Raw genomic sequence first — 20,089 nt, 5'->3', positions numbered from 1 at the left:
CGGACGAAATGCTGGACAATGGTCTGGAGTGAGGGCCCAACCCGGAGTGTCCTAAAAAACCTTTGTCTCTTACTAATATCCTTTTGATGTTGTTTGGTGGAGGGTGGGGATGAGGGGTGGGGGATGCGGGCACTTTTTGCTTTGGGAAGCGCTACCTCCTACGATACTGGGAGTAGGACTACAAGCTAAGACGTTGTGGGCTTGGCCCTTAATGATTGGACTCTATTGTTTGGCTTTTTCTGGCCTTTCCGAACTGAGACCCTCAAGTATGTGTGGAATAGGAGGGATGCGCTAGCAAGGGAACCCCCTTCCCTCTTTTTTCCCTTTCCCTCCCCTTTCCCCCCCTTGATCTTCCCCCTTGACAACCCCCCCCCTTATTCCCTACTCCCCTAGGGAGGTTGTTGAGAGGCATATAACCTGTGTGCAGACTTCCCCGGCGGCGCTGTTGAGCCAACAGCGTACCACTGTAAGACTTGATGGACCAGGTACAAGCTATGCCACCCCCCAATGGCGAATGCACCCTTGTTTGGTTTGTTATGTTTTACATTTCATGGTTCGGCACAGCAATGTTCTTTAGCTGCGCCACAAGAGTTAGAGTTTGGGGTGGGTTGAAGTACGTCTCCTGGCTTAGAACTGCTAGAATTTATGCTCTGGCTATGGGCACAGTCTCGTACGACATGTATCATCGACTATGGCAGACACTGTAGGGAAGTATAGGCTCGCCACCTGGAATGTGCGGGGACTTGGTGCCATACAAAAGCGACACAGAGTGCATGCATACTTGCTCCGACAGCACGCCCACATCGTATTCCTCCAGGAATCCCACCTAACGCACACTGAGACACTCACACTGCGAAAAAAGTGGAGGGGGACTGTGTTCTCTACGACATATTCCGCCTTCTCCAGGGGGGCTACCATTTGGGTGAGGTACGGTACCCCCTTTGTTGAACTGGATAGGAGGGTCGACGATCAGGGTAGGTATATCCTAGTGAAAGGTGAATTGGACGGCTCACTTGTAGTTCTGGTTAGCATGTATGCCCCCCCCCCTCCAGGCGACAGGTGTCCAAAGGATAGCAGACTCGTTTAGGACATGGATGCAGGGATGGGGTCTGACAGATACATGGTGCACACTCTACCCGACACATAGGGAATACTCCTACTACTCCCCAGTTCATGACTTGCACACCTGACTGGACAGATTCTTGTGTACTAAGTCCTTGGTGTCTAAATGCACTTCCTCTGATTATTTGGCCAAGACCTTCTCCGACCACAGGCCTCTGACACTCGACTTACACTGGGGGAAGGTACCATCTCCGGTGCCCACCTGGAGACTTAATCCGACACTGCTGGAGGATGCCCCTTTCCGTACTTCCCTGTCGGACACGCTCGACAATTACTTTCGGGACAACTGGGACTCAGCGACCTCTAACCTGATCGTGTGGGACGCCATGAAGGCTGTGATAAGGGGGGCGGTCATTGGTCAGGTGGTAGGTGCCCGGCAGGAGATCCACAGGAAGCTGTGTGATGTAGAGAATTGCCTACAGGCGCTAGAATTGGCGATGGGTGAGAACCCGGATCGCGCTGGAGAGTTACGACTGTGTAATATTGAGCACGCCGAACTCTTGGAAACTTTGCGAGTTATAGATTACAAAGATTACCTGAGACGGCAACAGGCTGACTCAGACAGATCGGGGGCTTTACTGGCCCGGCTGGTACGAGACAGCCCCAAGATACCAATGATCACGCGGATTAGAGATAGCGCGGGTGAGCTGATAACTACACAATTGGCCATTAATGACGCTTTTAGAGATCACCTTAGCTCGCTCTATGCTTCCCCCCATGGAGGACCGTGCAGCGATGATGGACTTTCTGAGAGACTTGCCTTTCCCGGTCTTTTCCAGAGCGGAGCAAACAGGGATAGACGGACCCATCACGCAGCAAGAAATAAAAATAGCCATCCGATCCCTTAACCGGGGTAAGACTCCCGGACAGGACGGTCTGCCAGTAGAGTTTTATCAGTCATATTCTGAGACCCTGGTCCCTGTCTTGGAGAACATATATAAAGAATCATATGAACTTGGTCACCTGCCTGGAACGACAATGCAGGGCTCAGTTATCTCAATCCCAAAGCCCGGCCAGGACGCCCTTGACCTCACCAATTACAGACCCCTCTCAATGCTCTCTACGGAGTATAAAATACTCAGTAAAGCCTTAGCTCTGTGGATACAGTCCCACCTTCCGACCTTGATTCATTTGGATCAGTGCGGATTCCTGCCGGGGAGAAGTGCGTCCCAGAACTCGAGAAGACTCCATGCCCTTATGGCTGCGACGCCGCCGACTCTACCTCGGGCCGGCTGTGTAGCTCTGGACCTCCGCCAGGCTTTCGACTCACTGTCCTGGGGGTTCATGTTTGAGGTCCTGAAACGTTTTGGCCTCCCTGACTCCCTGATACGATGGATCCGGCTGTTGTACACACGCCCGACGGCTCGAGCGCGCACGGGTCGACACGTCTCCTCTAGTTATAACATATACAGCGGCACTCGACAGGGCTGCCCACTGTCGCCCCTGTTGTTTATCTTGACCCTCGAATCTCTGGCGATCGCCCTTCGGACCAGGATGGCTGAGCGGGGCATCCTCCTCGGCGGCACACCAAATTTGTTATCAATTTACGCCGACGATATCCTTCTGTATTTCCGAGATCTGGAGGAGGATCATTCGGACTTAGCGACCATTTTTACCCGGTTCCCAGACGTGTCGGGACTGGCGATCAACCTGGCGAAGTCGGTGGGGTTCTACTTCCAGGAAGGACAACGGCTAACCCACTTACTATTTGGCACTTCCCAAATTCCGATAGCGCAGGAAACGTTTCAATATTTAGCATACGGGTCTACAGGCGGCCGGAGGACCAGATCGATGGCAACATTAGGCGGGCCATTGCTGGCCTTCGGAGCAGTGAGCAGTTCTAGACATCTCTGCCTCTGTCCGTCATGGGTAGGATTGCTATATCTAAAATGGTCATGCTTCCCCGATTGCTTTATTATTTTGTAAACCTACTGGTTCTCCTCCCACAGACCATTTTTAACAATTTGAATACACTCTTGACCACCCTAGTCTGGGGCTCTGGCAGGCGGAGGATAAGCCTAAAAAAACTTCAATTGGGAACCAGGCGTGGAGGCCTGGGTGTACCAGACTTTCGCGGTTACTATTACGCGAGCCAATTACAATGGCTATCAAGATGGGTGGCGGGTAGACATTTGCACGAAATCGGCTTCACTGATCAGCGGCTGGCGCGTGGAGAACTGCACTCCTTACTACTTCCCGGGGCCAAAGTGCCCAGAGACTGCCACCCTCTTCTGTATACCTCCCTGACATGTTGGCGGAAAGCTTTGGCGTACACGTTATCGGCCCCATCGTACGCCGACAACATCCCCCTCTTGGGAATCCCAACACCACAAGGTCAGTTGACGCACAATAGATTACGGCCTTGGACGGATGCGGGGGTAGACAGAGTAGGCGACTTGTTTGGTGATGACGCATTGTTAGACCACGCCTCCTTTGTGCAGACCATGGGAGCCCTTCCACGACTGTACCTCCTACATGCCACGGTCACACACTACATACGTACTACATGGGCCCCACAGCCTAGCAGACCGGAGCAACATGAGCTAGTGCACCTACTATATTACATGGGAACTGGGGGTCATCTTGTGAGGTGGTTGTACAATGGCATTAGGGAACACGCTGCTATGTCCCTTACTCCCCTCAGGACCACCTGGACGTTAGACACAGGGGATGATATGACAGATGGGGCATGGAAGGTTGTTATGGAACACCCTAGAAGAGTGTCCAGAAATGTGAAGTTTAAATTTATCCAAGCCATGTTACTACATCGAGCATACCTTACCCCACAAAGGCTGCACAGGATGTTCCCTGCCTCTTCCCATTGCTGTCCCGAGTGTCATGCGGAGGAGGCTGGCCTTCTCCACATGTTATGGTCCTGCCCGCTTATAGAGGGTTATTGGGGTCAGGTACGACACATCCTACACACTGCAACGGGCATGCAGATACCAGAGGGGGCGCTGCCGTGCTTGCTGGGACACAGGAAAAGACCTAAAAGTCATAGGGCCCCACTGAAGTTCATGGACTTAGCATTACTACTGGCGGTCAGGAAACTGACTATGAGGTGGAAATCTGCACGACCCCCGACTGTAGAGGCCTGGCGGTCCGAAGTGCTGAAGTGGGGTAGGGAAGAAGGTACAATACTCAGGAGGGAGGAGGAACGAGGGCTACGGAAACACCCAATAGCACAGGAGTGGGAACAGATACTGTTGGAGCTGGAGGACCAGGACTTGCTGCCCTCCCCGACTGGGACTGCGTCAGGAATGGTTGGGCAAGGGTGGTGGGTCCACGACTAGAGAATGGCCCAGGGTGCGCACAGGATGGCCAGAGAAGAGGATGATGATCACACTTACTTAGATAAGACAGTTCTCCGAGACCACTAGGCCCGGGGAGATGCCATGGCCTGTGCATAGATGTCAGGAGACGTACGAAACGGGGTGGGGGGTTGGGAGGGATAGAGTCTGGTGACGCCTTTACTTATGAAGTCATGGATGTATACACGCTGAGAACTGATCGGGCATCCACAGCTCGAATTCACTTGTAAAGAATTACCACTTGTATATAGAGTTGCCCGGGCTGATGTGGACGATTTGTATAGATTAAGTGTTATGAGGGCATTGAGTCAGATGTTTCCAGTTGTCGGGGGGGAGAAAAACAGAAAAGACTGTATGAGTGGTGTAGAATCTATATGCCTGATGTAATACCTGAAGCAGTCATCAATAAACAGTTAAAAAAAAAAAAAAAAAGGACAAGGTAGTGTTTCCCTCCCTGCCCCTCTCTATTCATCTTGGCACTTAAATCCTTGCTCCATAATATCCAATCAAGCAATTCAATTTCTGGTATTTTTTTTAAATAAAACTTCTGTTAAATTGGCAGCCTATGCGGACGATATCTTAATTATGGCCAGGAATGCTTGCTCGTCCATCGCAACGTTAATACGAATGAATGAAATGTATGCACTGGTGGCAAGATACAAACTTAAACACAAATCTGAAGTAAAAGGGTTTAATAATATTTGTACTATTGACCACTTAGATACATCAAGGCTGGTGTGGCAGCCTCAGTTTTTGAAGGAACTAGGCTTACAATATGGGGCTGTCTTTATTGAAACCTTACAACATAACGAAAAATTGACAAATTGTCCTTCTCAACCATGTACGATCTGTGAGTTGTTCCGAAGTATGGGATCCCGTGTGCTCGAATCCCTACGTTCCAAACAGATAATCACATCTTTGATGGAAGCCTGGAGGGAAATTAGTACCGAATTCGGAACTCGTTGATGTTCGAGTTCTTTTATTCTTACCTGTTTGGAACGTATGGATACGCGCACACGGGATCCCATACTTCGGAACAACTCACAGATCGTACATGGTTGAGAAGGAAAATTTGAGAAGGAGGGAATTCGTGATTACACTCCATCAATCTGCCAGGACGTGGCATTTGGTTTTTTCATAATTAGCCCTGATGAAGCCCGCTGGGGTGAAACGCGTTGGCTGTGTGGATAAAGAATAAAAGAAGATTTTTTCCAAGAAGACAAATTTTCACATTCATTTTTTTTTTTTGCAGTGCATATTGTATGTCATTTAATTTGTGCCTCTTTGAGCAATTATAGTGTAGAATCTTTATTGTTCAATTAATTAAAATTGTTACAATATTCTATCAATAAAACAAAAACTTGCTTAAGATCTCAAACAATTAGTTAAGAATAAAGAAGTCGTTTAAAAAGATTTAAAATAATTAAAATGACTGTTATTAAGATTATTGTCTTATCTAGCAGTGAGGTGTTATGCGTTGGAATTAAGGAAAAGTTTTTATCATAGTCTCTCTTGCTTGATGGCCGACTAGGTACTGTTATAATTCAGTTTCCAGTTTCAGTTTGGCTCGGATTGCGTCTGTGAATTTCCCTAGTCGGGCCGCAATTTGAGGTGTTTTAATAGAGAAGCACAGGTCGGAAACTTCCCTGCAACTTTGTAAGCCAAGCAACCTACAGATGGGGAGAACCAAGCGCTGCCGGTAACTGACTAGCTTTGGGCAACAGCACAACAGATGGAGCCAAGATTCACGGTGGTAATTGCAAAGTCGGCAAGCCACTAAATTATCCTGCCGGGCCCAAGTTGGGTTAAAATTCGTGACAGGCAAAGCGAGAAGTCTCATATAGGTGATTCTTCCCCAAGCCAGGACTGTAAAAGCTTGCTCCAGGTAGGGCTGCGGGTTTCCCATGGTATATGAGAAGTCCAGCGAGGAAAGATTGAATTGGTAATGCAGGCTTTCCAAGTCCCTTTCAAAAGATATTCTCTTGGCCTAATACAAAAGGGATTGGACAAAGAATTATAAAAATATATAGGATTGCACTATACATACTGTTAACAGGATATAAGTTGTTTTGTCTCAATTCACAAATCCAAAGTACCTTTATCAGAAAATCTTGATCTATTAATTTGTGTGTCCATTGAATAGTATGCAAGACCGTGATTTTTAATTATACATGTAAGTGCTCTGGGCCCTCATTGACTCTCATGCAATGAAGTTTAACAAATACTTTAAGAACAGACGACTTTCAGAACCCCCCAACTCCAATCAAGGAAACTGAGGGGCATATTAGCAAGAACCTCATTAAAATTATCGCCATTTTAGCGGCAGGAAACTGCCGCTAAAACTGCTATAATGGGCTTGCTAATATGCGTTATAGAATTCCAATAGAAGCCCAGGTTAGATGTCTTGCACATCTAACCTGGGCTTCTATTGGAATACTATAACCACTATTAGCAAGCCTATTATAACCGTTTTAGCAGCAGTTTCCTGCCGCTAAAATGGTGATAATATTAACGAGGTTCTTGCTAATATGCCCCTGAATTTTTTGCAGACTGCATCACCGTCAGTCACTAATATCTAGCAGCTCATCTTCAGCTGAACCCAATCAATTCTGGAATTTAAACCCATCAATAACATCAGTTGAACATAAATCTAAGGCTGCCCCTAACGCATAAAAACTGGACGAGTTTGCACACAACTCACCCTGAACAAAAAGCACTCCATTTTACCATCATCTCTGACTTCTCCTTAAAAGAAAACATTACCAAGGAAAGACACACAACATAGGACCACCTATCACTTCAGCAAGCTACACCTTACCAAATTGGACATCAGCTCCTAGCTCATTATTAAGATTCCAAAAAGGATCATCATTCTTACTAAAGCAAAAAATTACATTTAGATCATTCCACAGATTGGAGTCTGCTCCTAAATTCTGACTTTTCTAATACTACATTTCAGACTAAAAGAGGCCCAAAATTCAAACAATGATGGGAATAATATTTAGAAAGCAGAAAGGGAATATTGACTAAAGTAAAATTCAAACTGTGCAAGAAATCCTATTCTATTGATACCACTTAGAGTTTGACTAGCGGAAATGGACAATGTCATCACCAGAATGCCTACCACAATGTAACTTCCCTGTAAATCTACCTGTAATGAGTAGGGGCATTGTCAGTATCCACACTCCGATATAATTAATATTTTCTGTGGGTTTCCTCTGTGACAGAAATTGGGTGTAACCTCTTCCAATTATTTAAACAAGGGTTGTACAGGCAAGATGTTCAATGCGATATCCATAATATCAAGGTAGCAATCTGTCTTTTCTTAATACAGATGATGACCTTAGGTGATGTTTTTTATCATCAAAAGTATGTGGCAATGAATTTAAAAGCACATTAAATTTCCCTGTGTCTTCACATGACTGCATTTTTTTCTGCAGGGGTCAGAGAAGAACATTTTACGGCCAACCGGATTCAATCTACAAGGGTCAGAGAAGAACGTTTTACGGCCGACTGGATTCAATCCTGCACTCCGCCGTAACTCTGCAACCATCCTCCTGTCCACCTCGGAAAATGGAAGCCAGGTCCTACATCATGTGAGTCATCCAGCATGGCACAGGCTACTCCGGGGAGAGGGACAAGCTTTCAGACTGTGGGGAGAATAAACATTTTAGCTTATGAATTTAGAGCACCAAAACCACCTTTCGTTGGAGAACCTTCCGTTTAAGACGTCTGTATTTGCAGCAGCTCAGCATTACATAAAATACAAGATTTCCACTAAAATGTCCGATCCTGCTGGCAGATCAAAAGCAGATTCATTCTCAGTAGTTCCGATAATGGCCATAGTCCCTGGTGAAATTTCTACCACATTGTGCATGCAATGCCAGTGGATCTGTAATAAGAAGCGCCATTGCCAGTATGCACACTTCACACACCATGCACCTTTTGTGGTGCTGATCCTGCATAAGAGGAATTATCAAGTTACTCTTTCCTGCTAATTCACCATGTTTCCATGACTGTGTCTTTCATTGGGGGGAGCTGCTCTTGCTGCGAAAGTTTTACCACCACTTATATGGTTGTTTTACCACCACATATTGATGGAAAGGGAGGTAGGCCCAACTGAGTTAGCAGCACAAAATGGCCACCAATTGGCACAATTCTAAATTGGCGCTTATGGTAATGGCAGAACTCTCAGATCTGATGATTTTTTGCTGGATTGTCTCCCTCCTATAAGTTGACAATCAGTGTTACACTACAGCAGATTAATGATTTTTAGGTACTCTACAAATTAGAGTCACTCTATTACAGGACTAAGATCTAGGCATTAGCAGTTCTATCTAGACATCTCTTGGTGGGTCCTATGTGGAGACACATTGTGTCGCCTTTTCATGGCAGGTGGGCTCATGTGTTCTCATCTTGTGTTCACTTGATCACTTTTTGTGTGCAATATAATATTAGGACGCATAGACAAATACAGCATAGATAAGATTGTGAAATCCAGCAAAGGTGTGCCTTGGAAAGCTGTATTTGTTGTATACGAACAGAATATTGATTTTTAAATATCGTGCTACCAAAATATCTCTACCAGAATATTTACTACCAAAATATTAATCTGCAAAATGTAATTAAAGAAGTAAATCTCTGCAATACATAATTACAGAATAGTCTATGTTTACCAATAGTTACTTACGTTCACAATATTTATGTTTGCTGCTGAAATTCTGGCTGTAATTTTTTGGGTTCGAGGATAATTTTGTGCTCGATATTCTGACTTGTGTGTTTAACATGTACATTAACTTCACCTTTTTATTTATTTATTGTGGTCTAAGTCATAGGCTATTATCACATTATGTTTCTTCTGTGACTCAACCTGAACTCTATCTATACATCGTTAACTACTCCTCCAGCTTCAATATTGTGCCCTTCAAACTGTTATTTCACTTCTATACACTTTTAACAACAAAAGTATTGTTGATCAAAGGAGAGATTACATTTTTAGTTCAGTGGTGTCTGTGCATGTTAACTTTATCGTCTAATTTATTACTGATGGGAATACTTTATTTCAATTATTTCATGCAAAGTCCAATTTTTCGAATATTTTTGACTGTCTCAATAAGTAAATGAGTTAAAACAAACTGTAAACTTCTGCCGTGCCTTGATATCTCTCTATATCTCTTCAGGAATTAAACAAGAACATTTTACGGCCTACTGGCTTCAATCTACAAGGATCAGAGAAGAATGTTCTTCGGCCAACTGGATTCAATCCAGCACTGCGCCGTAACTCTGCAACCATTCTCCTGTCCACCTCGGAAAATGGAAGCCAGGTCCTGCATCAGGTGCACCATTCAGAGAGGCCCCGGGGAGCAGATCCCCGGCCCACAGCCTACTCCGGGGGGCTGTCAGACTCTGGCAGGAACTCCATGTCTAGCTTGCCCACCCATAGCACTACAAGCAGCTACCAGCTGGACCCACTACTCACGCCCATGGGCTACATCAACCGCTTTGGTGGCTCAGCCCACAACATTACCCAGAGCACAGTGATCCAGGACAGCAACATGATCAGTCTGAAGGCCATGTCACTGTCAGATGGTGGCAACGCCAACAAAATCAACGTACCTCCCAAAGTTGGCCAGGTCCCAGAGAAAATTTGCATGCGCTCACCCATCTCTACTGATGAATCCAGTATCCAGGAACTGGAACAACGCCTCCTTGAGAAGGAAGGAGATCTGCACGAGCTGAAGTGCAGCTTCGAGGAGAAGGAGGTGGCCAGCTGCCATGGCTATGAGGAGAAGCACAGGCGCAGCAAGGAGGACCTCGACGGACTGAAGCACAAAAGCAGCAGTAAACTGAGGCAGGCCTCCATCAAGGCACAGCGGGCCAACCAGCTCATGCACCTGCAGGTTTTTCAACTACAGCAAGATAAGCGTCAGCTCCGTGAGGACATGGAGAACCTTCTGAAGGAACGCGACATGCTGGAGACCAAGCTTCGATCCTACGAGAAGGAGAAAACAAACTTTGTGCCGGCTTTGGAGGAGACTCAGTGGGAGGTAAGACTTTAAAGGTTTATTTTTCAGATGCCTACCATCTTAATCTGCAAGACCTTTCAAGAGTGTATGGTTCTGACTAGCTATTCTTTTCAATCAAGCAGCAAAGTTACAGTCTAGTATGACAATTCACCATAACGGATGTATGTCGTTACAGCGCATACTTTTACAACGCATACCTTTACAACGCATTTTTTACATTGCAACATCCATTACAACGCATTCCATTACAACGCATGCCATTACAACAAATTCTTTGAAACTACCTTTACAACGCATTCCACTACAACGCATACATTTACAACGCATACCATTACAACGCATACCATTTCATTGCATGTATGGTAAGTATTGGATAGTGTAGGGGTAAAAATTACTATTCTAACTCCAGGGAGTGCAACAGTAGGGTAAGTATTGAATAGTGTAGGGGTAAAAATTACTATTCTAACTCCAGGGGGTGTAACAGTAGGGTAAGTGTTGGATAGTGTAGGTATGCGTTGTAATGGTATGCGTTGTAATGACTGCGTTGTAATGACATGCGTTGTAGTGGTATGCGTTGTAATGGCATGCGTTGTAATGGATGTTGCGTTGTAAAAGTTTCATTGTAAAGGTAGTGCGTTGTAAAAGTTGCGTTGTAAGTGTTGTGTCCCCACCATAACTAACCTTTAAATGTGTATGTTCAATACAAAAACATAGTTAAAGGGTTAGTTATGGTTCAGGAAACACAAACCAAAAAAGTCCTAAAATTCGCCAGTTATGGTATGTAACGCACAACGTGCACCATAATCCATGCCACTCACCATGTTTTGCTCTTGGTTGACGGCCATTTTTAATGTGTAATTAGTTAAGTGCTGTATTGAACGTAATGGTGGGCGTGTATTATGGTATGCTTTGTAAACCATAACTTGTGAATTTTAGGCCGTTTTTTTGATTGGATTAGCTTTAAAATAATTCTTTGACTGTGTATTCTTTCAGCGAATTTCTAGTGCATTTACCTGGCTAATATATAAATGGCAAGGTCTCATGAACTGCGCAGTGGGGTTCAGCCACCAGGTTTGACCTTCGTCCACACATGCTGCATTTTTCATGTGCCTCAGCATTCTTGCATGGTCTTCTCCAACTATAGTATTTTTTAAAATATAAGTTGCAATTTACATGAAAATCGCAAGTTTTGGAAATTGATGCCTGTTTCTAAATGTAAGATGGCAGCCACGTTGTTACAATTTCCATGAAAATTATAATTTTACTGGGCTAAAATGTCACTTCAAGTGCATTTGAATGTCACTGACCACTCCCCTGTGGTTAATGCGCCTCTACTGGTGCATCCCGTGTTTTTGTCCCACGATGCTTAAGCCACAATTGTGACACTAGTTGTGATTTTTAGAATGGCAGAATTGTTTTGATCCCTTTCATCAGTTAATCACATTTGAAAAAATTCAAAGTTATACAAAATAATTAACACTTTCCAACCCACCCATCACCATTTTCAAACGTTAATATATCCTAAGCGACCAAAAGTCCGTTTTTTAGTAACTTTCTAATATCATGTCTAGTGTAGCATAAAATATTCTGTGGTTTTCACTATAGCTGCGAGCAGAATTTTTAATGTGAGCTGAAATGGGAATATACAAGTTACCCACTCCCTTAACGTGTTTAATTTTGCGCAGAAATGCATAAAATGCAAAAATTGGCATGGTGGACCTCAGCTCCATATGCTAAGAAAGTTCAGAATTTGGTGGTGTTGCACCCAAGGGAGCCCAAGTTATAGGCAAATCAAAAAAAGCCTTATGAATGTAAAGTGTGGCTGAACTATAAGTACATATACACATAACATTTGAAGCTCTCAGACACGTTTCCTGTGTTTGAACCATAATTTGTTTGTGCCATGACAGATTTCCCAACAATAGAGTACAGAACACATTTTAGGATGTGTTGGTAATGACATCCCCTCTAAACACATTTTTTGCTATTTCCTTTTTGGGCCCACAAGAGGGGGGTGGGGCTGCACAGACCACAGACCAGTTTGTTGGTGTGAAAAAGGCCGCTTTATTGGAAACAGGTACACCTTACAAATAAATTCCCTTGGCCTGTGCCATGCAAAACGAAATCTCGCTAAATATATTCTTCCTAACATACCCCCGACTCCCTCCCCTAAACATGGTTCCCACTGCAACAATTAGAAACACAAACTTGCAATTCCCAACTTTCCTAACTAGATAACTTCTTGTGTCTACCCCAATTGTAAACCAGACATCCTAAAATCCCCCAGTACTTAGGAAAAAACGCCACCCCAAAGGACTGTACAAACACACCAGCACCTGTTCCAGCGACAAATCCCCATACAATGAACCTCCCCGATGCACCCGTTCCCAACAAGACCACCTCACCATGCCGCAGCTCGCCAACTCCAATAACTAGAAAAAAAACACAAAAAAAGAAACTAGTAAAAAAGGGGGCGGGAGGGCGGGAAAAGCAATAAGCCCCCAGTACCACCCACAACCGGCTTCTGGGTCACTACCACCAAAATGGTGGGTAGTTCCCTAAAATGGCCGGCTAAATATGACCCCAGCCCAAAGATAGCCCACCCAGCCCAAAAGTAGCCCAACCAGCCCAACTGAGGTGCTGGCTGCCCCCCGGCCCAAAACCCCCCGGGAGGTGCAGGCCTCCCCCTGGTCGGCTCCCCTCCCAAAGCCCTATTGGTATTGGGCCCACGGGCGGGGGCAGCACGGACCACAGACCAGCTCGTTGGTGTGAAAAAGGCCGCTTTATTGGAAACAGGTGCACCTTACAAATAAATTCCCTTGGCCTGTGCTGTACATAACTAAACCTCGCTAAATATATTCTTCCTAACATACCCCCCACCCCCACCCCTAAACATGGTTCCCCCTGCAACAATTAGAAACACAAACTTGCAATTAACAAAGTTTCTATCTATCTAACTAGATAACTTCTTGAATATATGCCAACTGTAAATCAGACCTCCTAAAATCCCCAGTACTTAGGAAAAAACGCCACCCGAAAGTCGGCCAAACGGCTTTCAACCCCCCATTAGGCATCCTGTCTCTTTGGATATCTGTGTACCCCTATAACCTTTTCCAGAGCTTCCTTCAATTGCACAATGTACAGCTCCATCCCATACAGAGAGAGGTGGACTCCGTCCTCTCTAAAAAAGTACACTGCCCCATAGCGCAGTTCTGGATGTTCCATCCTACCCAGACATTCCATCTCGCAGAAACTCCTCATCTCCCTGTTGATCTTCCTATGTGCCCTATCTATGGCCGCCGGCCGCTCCGCTCCCCTCCAAATCCGCCTGGGTATAAACTCCGACCATATGATATGGCAGCCGGACCACTGGCGCCATACCTCCAACAAATCCCCCTTCATCTGCTTCACCAATGCTAGGCCCTTTGCACTGAACTAAATCGTTCTCCCCCAAGTGAATGACTTCTACATCTGGGCACACTCCCTTCCTGACCACCTTATTCAGAGCTGGCAACAGTTCATGCCACCTCATGCCCCTTTCCTTGCCAATGACATGCATACAACCTCGGGTCCAATTCCAGATTTAAACTCAGTTTCTTATCCCACTCAGCCCGTTCCGCTCGCTTTACAAATGAGTGTCCTATAATGAGGATAGACAGGAAGCTGCGTCCGGCCCGCCACCGCACCTGCCAAGACATACATGTAAGACAGCGGAAAACACAACCAAGCTTAGTCCTCCATCCCTACCCCCCTCAACCTGATGTAAGTCTTGTAGCAGTCTGACTTCCAACGTCCCAAACGCATGAGCTCTTCCCTCCCCCAACCCTTTCTTGCTGCATCCGTCACCGCCCCTATGCGGAGCAAATGCGTCCCAAAAACCCTCGGGTCCTCACCCATGGTGCATAGGGCGTGCCGCAGAACCCTTAGCAGCTGAGCCGCCGTCACCCTGCCCTTGTCAACCCGGCCAAAGACTTCCCCTGTCACAGTCCACCGTCTGGACGCCAGCATCCCCCCCCAACCCGGTGGGCATACCGCACCTGTCTCCACCGGACCCATCACCACCCACTTCCCCGCTCCCTGTTGGTCGGTCTTGGAATGCCATAACAGCACTGCCACCTCCCGAGCTCTCAGCTCCACCTTCCCCCAAAGGACCCCTGGCCTACCCTTGAGCCCCACCAATTTAGAAACTAAAAAAAGCCCCAAAATACATCCACGACATGAGCGTTGAAAACAGAATGGTCTCCTCTCGGTTGTGGCAAATTGTCGGCAAAAGCTTTACCAAGCCCCTGAGCATACCCGCCGTGATGGGCCAGCGCCAACTAACCCTGGCACCCCTCTCCCGCACCTAACCTTCCAATAGACGCATTCCCAGTTCACCTTCTGACAGCGCGTAACCCCACCACAACTTCCCCATGAAAGCGACGGCCGACAACTTGCTGGCAATCGTCACTTTCGACATCCCCCTGTCCATCATCCACAGCATAAACTGCACCACTTGTTCACCCCATAGCCAACGGTCGTCCTGCCGCACTGCCCCACTTTCCAAAAATTCCTGCCATGCCTGCTCGTATGCTCTCCAGGTAGAAACGGCCACCGACGCTCTTACCAGTTGTACGACCCAGTCTCTCCCACTGACCACATTTCCAATGGCACCGGCGTCTTGTGTTGGTCCTCCTCCGTGGCTAGCCCATGGAACCTCTGCCACTGTGAACGAGACAAAGCATCTGCAATGTCCTTGTCCACCCCTGGCACATGTCGGGCTTGAAACAAAATGTCATGTTCCAAACATCGCAGCGCGAACACCCTCATCAACTTGAGCACCTGTGGGTCCCTGGCCGACTGTCTATTGACGACCTGCACTACCGACATGTTGAAATTCACCCGTCTGTGCGCTAGCTCTCGCGCCCACACTGTCACCGCTACCACCAGCGGGAATAGCTCCAAGAATGCGATGCCCCGCCCCCCACCCTGCCCATGCGGCGGCCATTCCTTCACGCACCACATCCCCCGCCAGTACAGACCGAAACCTCCCACCCCTGCCGCATCTGACGAGATGGTGACATCCCATTCCCAGTCCTCGGGGGGCACCATGGGCACACCATTGAAGCACTCCAAGAAGGCCCGCCACATGCGCAGGTCCTCTTTCGTCCCTGCCGACAATCGCAGGTGATGATGTGGCAACGTCAGTCCGGACAGCGCCAGACTGAGCCGTCTGCAAAAAGTGCGGCCCACCCCACGACGCGGCATGCAAAGTTCAAATGCCCCAGCAGAACCTGGACCTCCCGCACCTTCAACTTCTGTTCCTTCAAAATGTTGTCCATCAATGCCATCATATGCATCTTCTTGTCCTCTGGCAGGCGTGCTTCCCTGGCCATGGAGTCGAGCTCTATTCCCAAAAATGACAGCACCGTACTGGGACCCTGAGTCTTCTCTGGCGCCAGGGGCACACCTAGGTAGCCCATGAGTTCCGTAAAACCGTCCAGCTGCTGCTGGCAGTCTGCCGAACCAGGCCGTCCCACCAAGAAGAAGTCATCCAGGTAGTGCGTCACCGTCTCATTGCCTGTGTGCCAGGAAAAAGCCCACTTCAAGAAGGTACTGAAGCACTCAAATAAAGCGCACGAGATTGAACACCCCATGGGCAACGCCTTGTCCATGAATATGTCCCCCTCAAACTGGATCCCCAGCTGTGGAAAAAGGTAGGGCCGATGTCGACCAAGAACCTTTAAGTATTGCCCGGCGTTTACCGCCTCTCATACCACTCGAATCTATCAAACAAAGAGGCAGGCGCTGGAGACTGGAAGGCAGGAAGCAGGAGTTTATTCCGATGGAGCAGAACACATCAAATCAGACAACAGGGTATCTTCTCGAGGTGCTCTCCCCGCATCTCTGAGGCCTGGCCTCTTATACACAGGTTTATGGTCTTTATTGCAGTTTATTACATGTGGCATATTCTTGCAAATACTTTGATGTACGGAAAGACATCCTCGGAATCCCTGCTTCATGCCCGTTCCCACACACATTTACAGTAGAAGTCCCCACCCCGGTCTCAACAGGTGATGACTGTCGCGCAGCTGGACATTCCGCCGATTCCCGGAATGTGTGCGGCTGATCGGATCTCATGGGGTGGGGGCTTTGATCAGTTGTAGATCCTTTGATGAGAGAAGCTTCCTACTGTATGGGGGCAATAAACTGTATTCTCAGGGCCAGGTGGCGGCCTGGGAACGAGCAGGACAATCGGGCACAGAGGAAAGGGGGTTTATCAAAGGATACAAGATCATGAAAGGGATGGAGGGAGGTGTTTAGCTGGGAACGGGATGTGGTTCCGAGGCAGGGTTGCGCTGAAGGGGAGATTTATGGCCCAAGCATGTGAGAGCGGGGGCTGTCAGCGTGCGGGGGGATGCTTGCGAGGTTAGAGGGAGAGAGAGAGACGCGCTGGCTATCGGCAGTGGGCAGAGAGGCCATGGCATTCAAAATGGCTGCTACTTACGCGCACATACGAGCCTGAAAAGGGACAAGATGGCGCCGATAATGTTGATGTCGCAAACTAGATTTTAACAGTCCTCCCTTTTCAACATATCTAGCCAGCTTGTCAGTCTATGTCTATCCCCATTATATTCATAATCTCGACATCGTACAATGCTTTCATGCGTTCTTTTTCAAAGTCCAGAGTCTTAGGGCAGATACAGTTTGCACATAGTGAACACAGGGGCGGCAAGCATTGAATACCCAGGCAGAATCCACATATTATGACAATCGGTATCAGTATGATCATAAATAACCTCCACCCCCATTTCTTCACGGTACTCCAGAACCAACCCCCAAGCGACCATTCTTCTTGTTCTTGGTGAACTTCTGAGGAAAGTCTGTGGAGGTGTTCAATGGTTTTGTACACTGAGGGTGAATTGTCCGGTATGTAGGTGCAACAGCTGGACCCAATAATACGGCATGCTCCTCCACGATCCGCTAGAACCACATCTAGAACAAGGTGGTTCTGAAGAGCCACCAGGCGGACCGCCTGAAGTTCGGCTGTATTGTTTGTGAGGATGCCAGCTGTAATGTTCATTGTCGTTTCAACTGCCTGGGTCAAATGTCGGATGGCACGGCTGTTCGCCATCGGACCCTAGAGTGGAACAAGTCCCTTCAAAGCGTCCAGGAACTGTGCTCCGGTGGAGTCTGCTTGCTCAATGTCTTTTGCTCGCCTCTGTCGGTGATGGTTTGCTGGAGCCACATAGGTCGGAGGAAGAATGAAAGCAATGTAACAGGTACCCCCCCAGCCTTTGGGGAGCCAGGTGTAAGCTTTTGTACCACAAACAAAGTACATATTAGGAGAAGTGACAAAAGAGGGTGGATCTGTTGAGTCCAAAGTTCTGGTGATGCGGCAGGCGCTATGGCCTACCAGCTGTGTCCCAAGTCCTTCGATGCACATAAGGCCTGAGACATTGACGACAGATAGGGCCACAGTCAGGGTGGCAGCTGTTCGTTTCCGGAGGTAGAAGGTGGGTCTGGTTGGGTTGTTGAACACCTGCATTTCAATTAAGCATGGGCGGAAAATCCGTTCCGCTCGCGGATTTTGCGGATTTTCGGTAAATTCGCAATCCGCGAACTGTCGCGAATTTACAGAAAATCCGCAAATTCGCACGCAGCGGATTTTTTTTCTTGGTGATACAATATTGCGGCGTGTGGCGTTCACTTACCGTCATTCAGCGTTTGCCGAGTTGTTTTTCTCGATATTTTGCGAGTGCTGCGCCATTTTGGATCTTGCTGCGGGATCCCGCGGGAGTTTGGCGACGCATCGCGAGAGTTCGCAATTGCAAACATGTAGGTGCGGCGGGCAGCAACAATCTCGCACTCGCGAAATTACAAAATTTGCAATTCTGCACAAGAAATCCACTAGCAAGCAGCATAGACCTTCTGAAAATGATGATTTTTATCAGAATAACTCCTCAGATTGACATTTGCCTGCACTTTTTTGGATTTGAGGCCTTTTGACTTTCTTTGGATCACTTTTGGATTAGAAATCAACTTTCACAAGTAAGTTTGTTTGGGGAATTACAGTTGCTGTTCTGCAGAAAAACGAGTTTTGCAAAACTGAAAGCACTCAGCAGGTGCAAAAGTTCACTCATCATTAGTAACCATTCCCTGTAGTACTTCCTGAGGGGCCCCTTCAGAGTTCAGTTGCCTATGTTTGTTTGGGGCATTACAGTTGCTGTTCTGCAGAAAAACGAGTTTTGCAAAACTGAAAGCACTCAGCAGGTGCAAAAGTTCAAACTCATCATTAGTAACCATTCCCTGTAGTGCTTCCTGACTGGGGCCCCTCCAGAGTTCAGTTGCTAGTTGCAACATTCTACGACCCTGCTCTGACCCTCACAGCAGGCTCATAGAATAGCTACAAGTAGGCCACAAAGGTCCTGGAAAAAAAAATTGCACTGCAACAGAAAGCAAATTACAGATAAGGAAGCAGGTGCCAGACTGGAAGTTTAAAACAGTGACACATTCATAAATCAACCCCAAATTAATTCATGTCAGTGGAAGCAGGGCAGGTGTGCTTGCTTTTCCCCCCATAATCTACAGTGATGAACCAGAGGGTGGCATTGATGTACAAGAGGTTGGCATGGGTGAAACAGGGTGGCAGTGGTGAAACAGAGGGTGCTGTGAACCTGTGATGATGAACCAGACGTAGAAACAACATAGTCGCGACCGTTGCGAGCCGACAAGTAAGTTCGCAATTGCGAACTGGTACAAAACCCTCGCAAGCTGGCAGAAACCCTTGCGAACACAAAAAAAATTGCGAGAATTCGCGGATTTTGCGGATTGCGAGTTCGCAAATACGCAAATTTGCGAACGCCAGATTCGCAAAATTCGCCCATGCTTAATTTCAATCCGTTCTTTGACAGGGATGTCCATATGAATGGAGTCGTTGGATGTCAGAGGGCAAAAGTGTGCAGCAGTTCTCCCTGTTTTGTTCTGCCAGACCCCATGAAAGAAGTGTGCCATAGTTCTGCTGGAAGTGGCATTATCCCTGTAGCTTTCTTGCAAGAGGATCAGCCAAGCAAGTCAGGAGCCGTGAACTGAGAAAGGTGAAGGGATGAAGGGGATGGAATGTCCAGTGGCGTGGGGTAACAATCCACAGATCCAGCAGTTGGTGGCATTGGTGGCAAGATTGTGCTGGTGCAGCAATTGCACAAAGGAGTTGTTCCAAAACTCCTTACGTCTTTCTCGGAGTTGAGGTGAAAGAGAGACCAGGTAATGTTCTTTCATTGTGGTAGGCTGTGCAGTGGTCAGGAATGTCTTATGAGCTGGTGCGCTCTCTTCCACGATCCAGAGGGTGGTCAAGAGGAGAAGGCAAAAGAGAAGGGCGATAAAAAGAGCAATAGTCTTTGAGCTGTGAATTTTGTCAGTCTTTGGGTTTCTGTAGTGAGTCTTCGGATATCCGGTTGCTTCCATCATCTTCGTGTCGGGGGCTTCCATCATCTTCATATCGGGCGCTTCCATCATCTTCAAGGGGCTCGGTAGCGGGCAGAACCACAAACTTCGTTTGGCTTTTCTCCTGGCAGCCTTAGTAGTGTTAGGCCACCGCTCTGAGAATGGTAACTTAGTCAGTGGTCTGCTTAGCCAAAGCTCCCTCCTTTC

The 20,089-nt window shown here is 47.2% G+C and overlaps 1 protein-coding gene across 2 annotated transcripts in view; it reads left to right on the top strand.

The window, feature by feature from the left end:
- LZTS1 (leucine zipper tumor suppressor 1) overlaps positions 1-20,089 on the top strand; it is a 353,433-nt gene that overhangs the window by 292,498 nt on the left and 40,846 nt on the right. For both annotated transcript variants that reach the window (XM_086944794.1, XM_086944795.1), the window contains exons 3-4: positions 7,874-8,029; positions 9,614-10,480. In XM_086944794.1, the coding sequence (XP_086800920.1) occupies positions 7,874-8,029; positions 9,614-10,480 (1,023 nt within the window). The remainder of the gene's footprint in view (positions 1-7,873; positions 8,030-9,613; positions 10,481-20,089) is intronic.

This window comes from Lissotriton vulgaris, chromosome 11, assembly GCF_964263255.1.
Source record: "Lissotriton vulgaris chromosome 11, aLisVul1.2, whole genome shotgun sequence".
In the NCBI taxonomy this organism is placed as follows: Eukaryota; Metazoa; Chordata; class Amphibia; order Caudata; family Salamandridae; genus Lissotriton; species Lissotriton vulgaris.
This window is presented reverse-complemented; position numbering and strand designations above follow the sequence as displayed.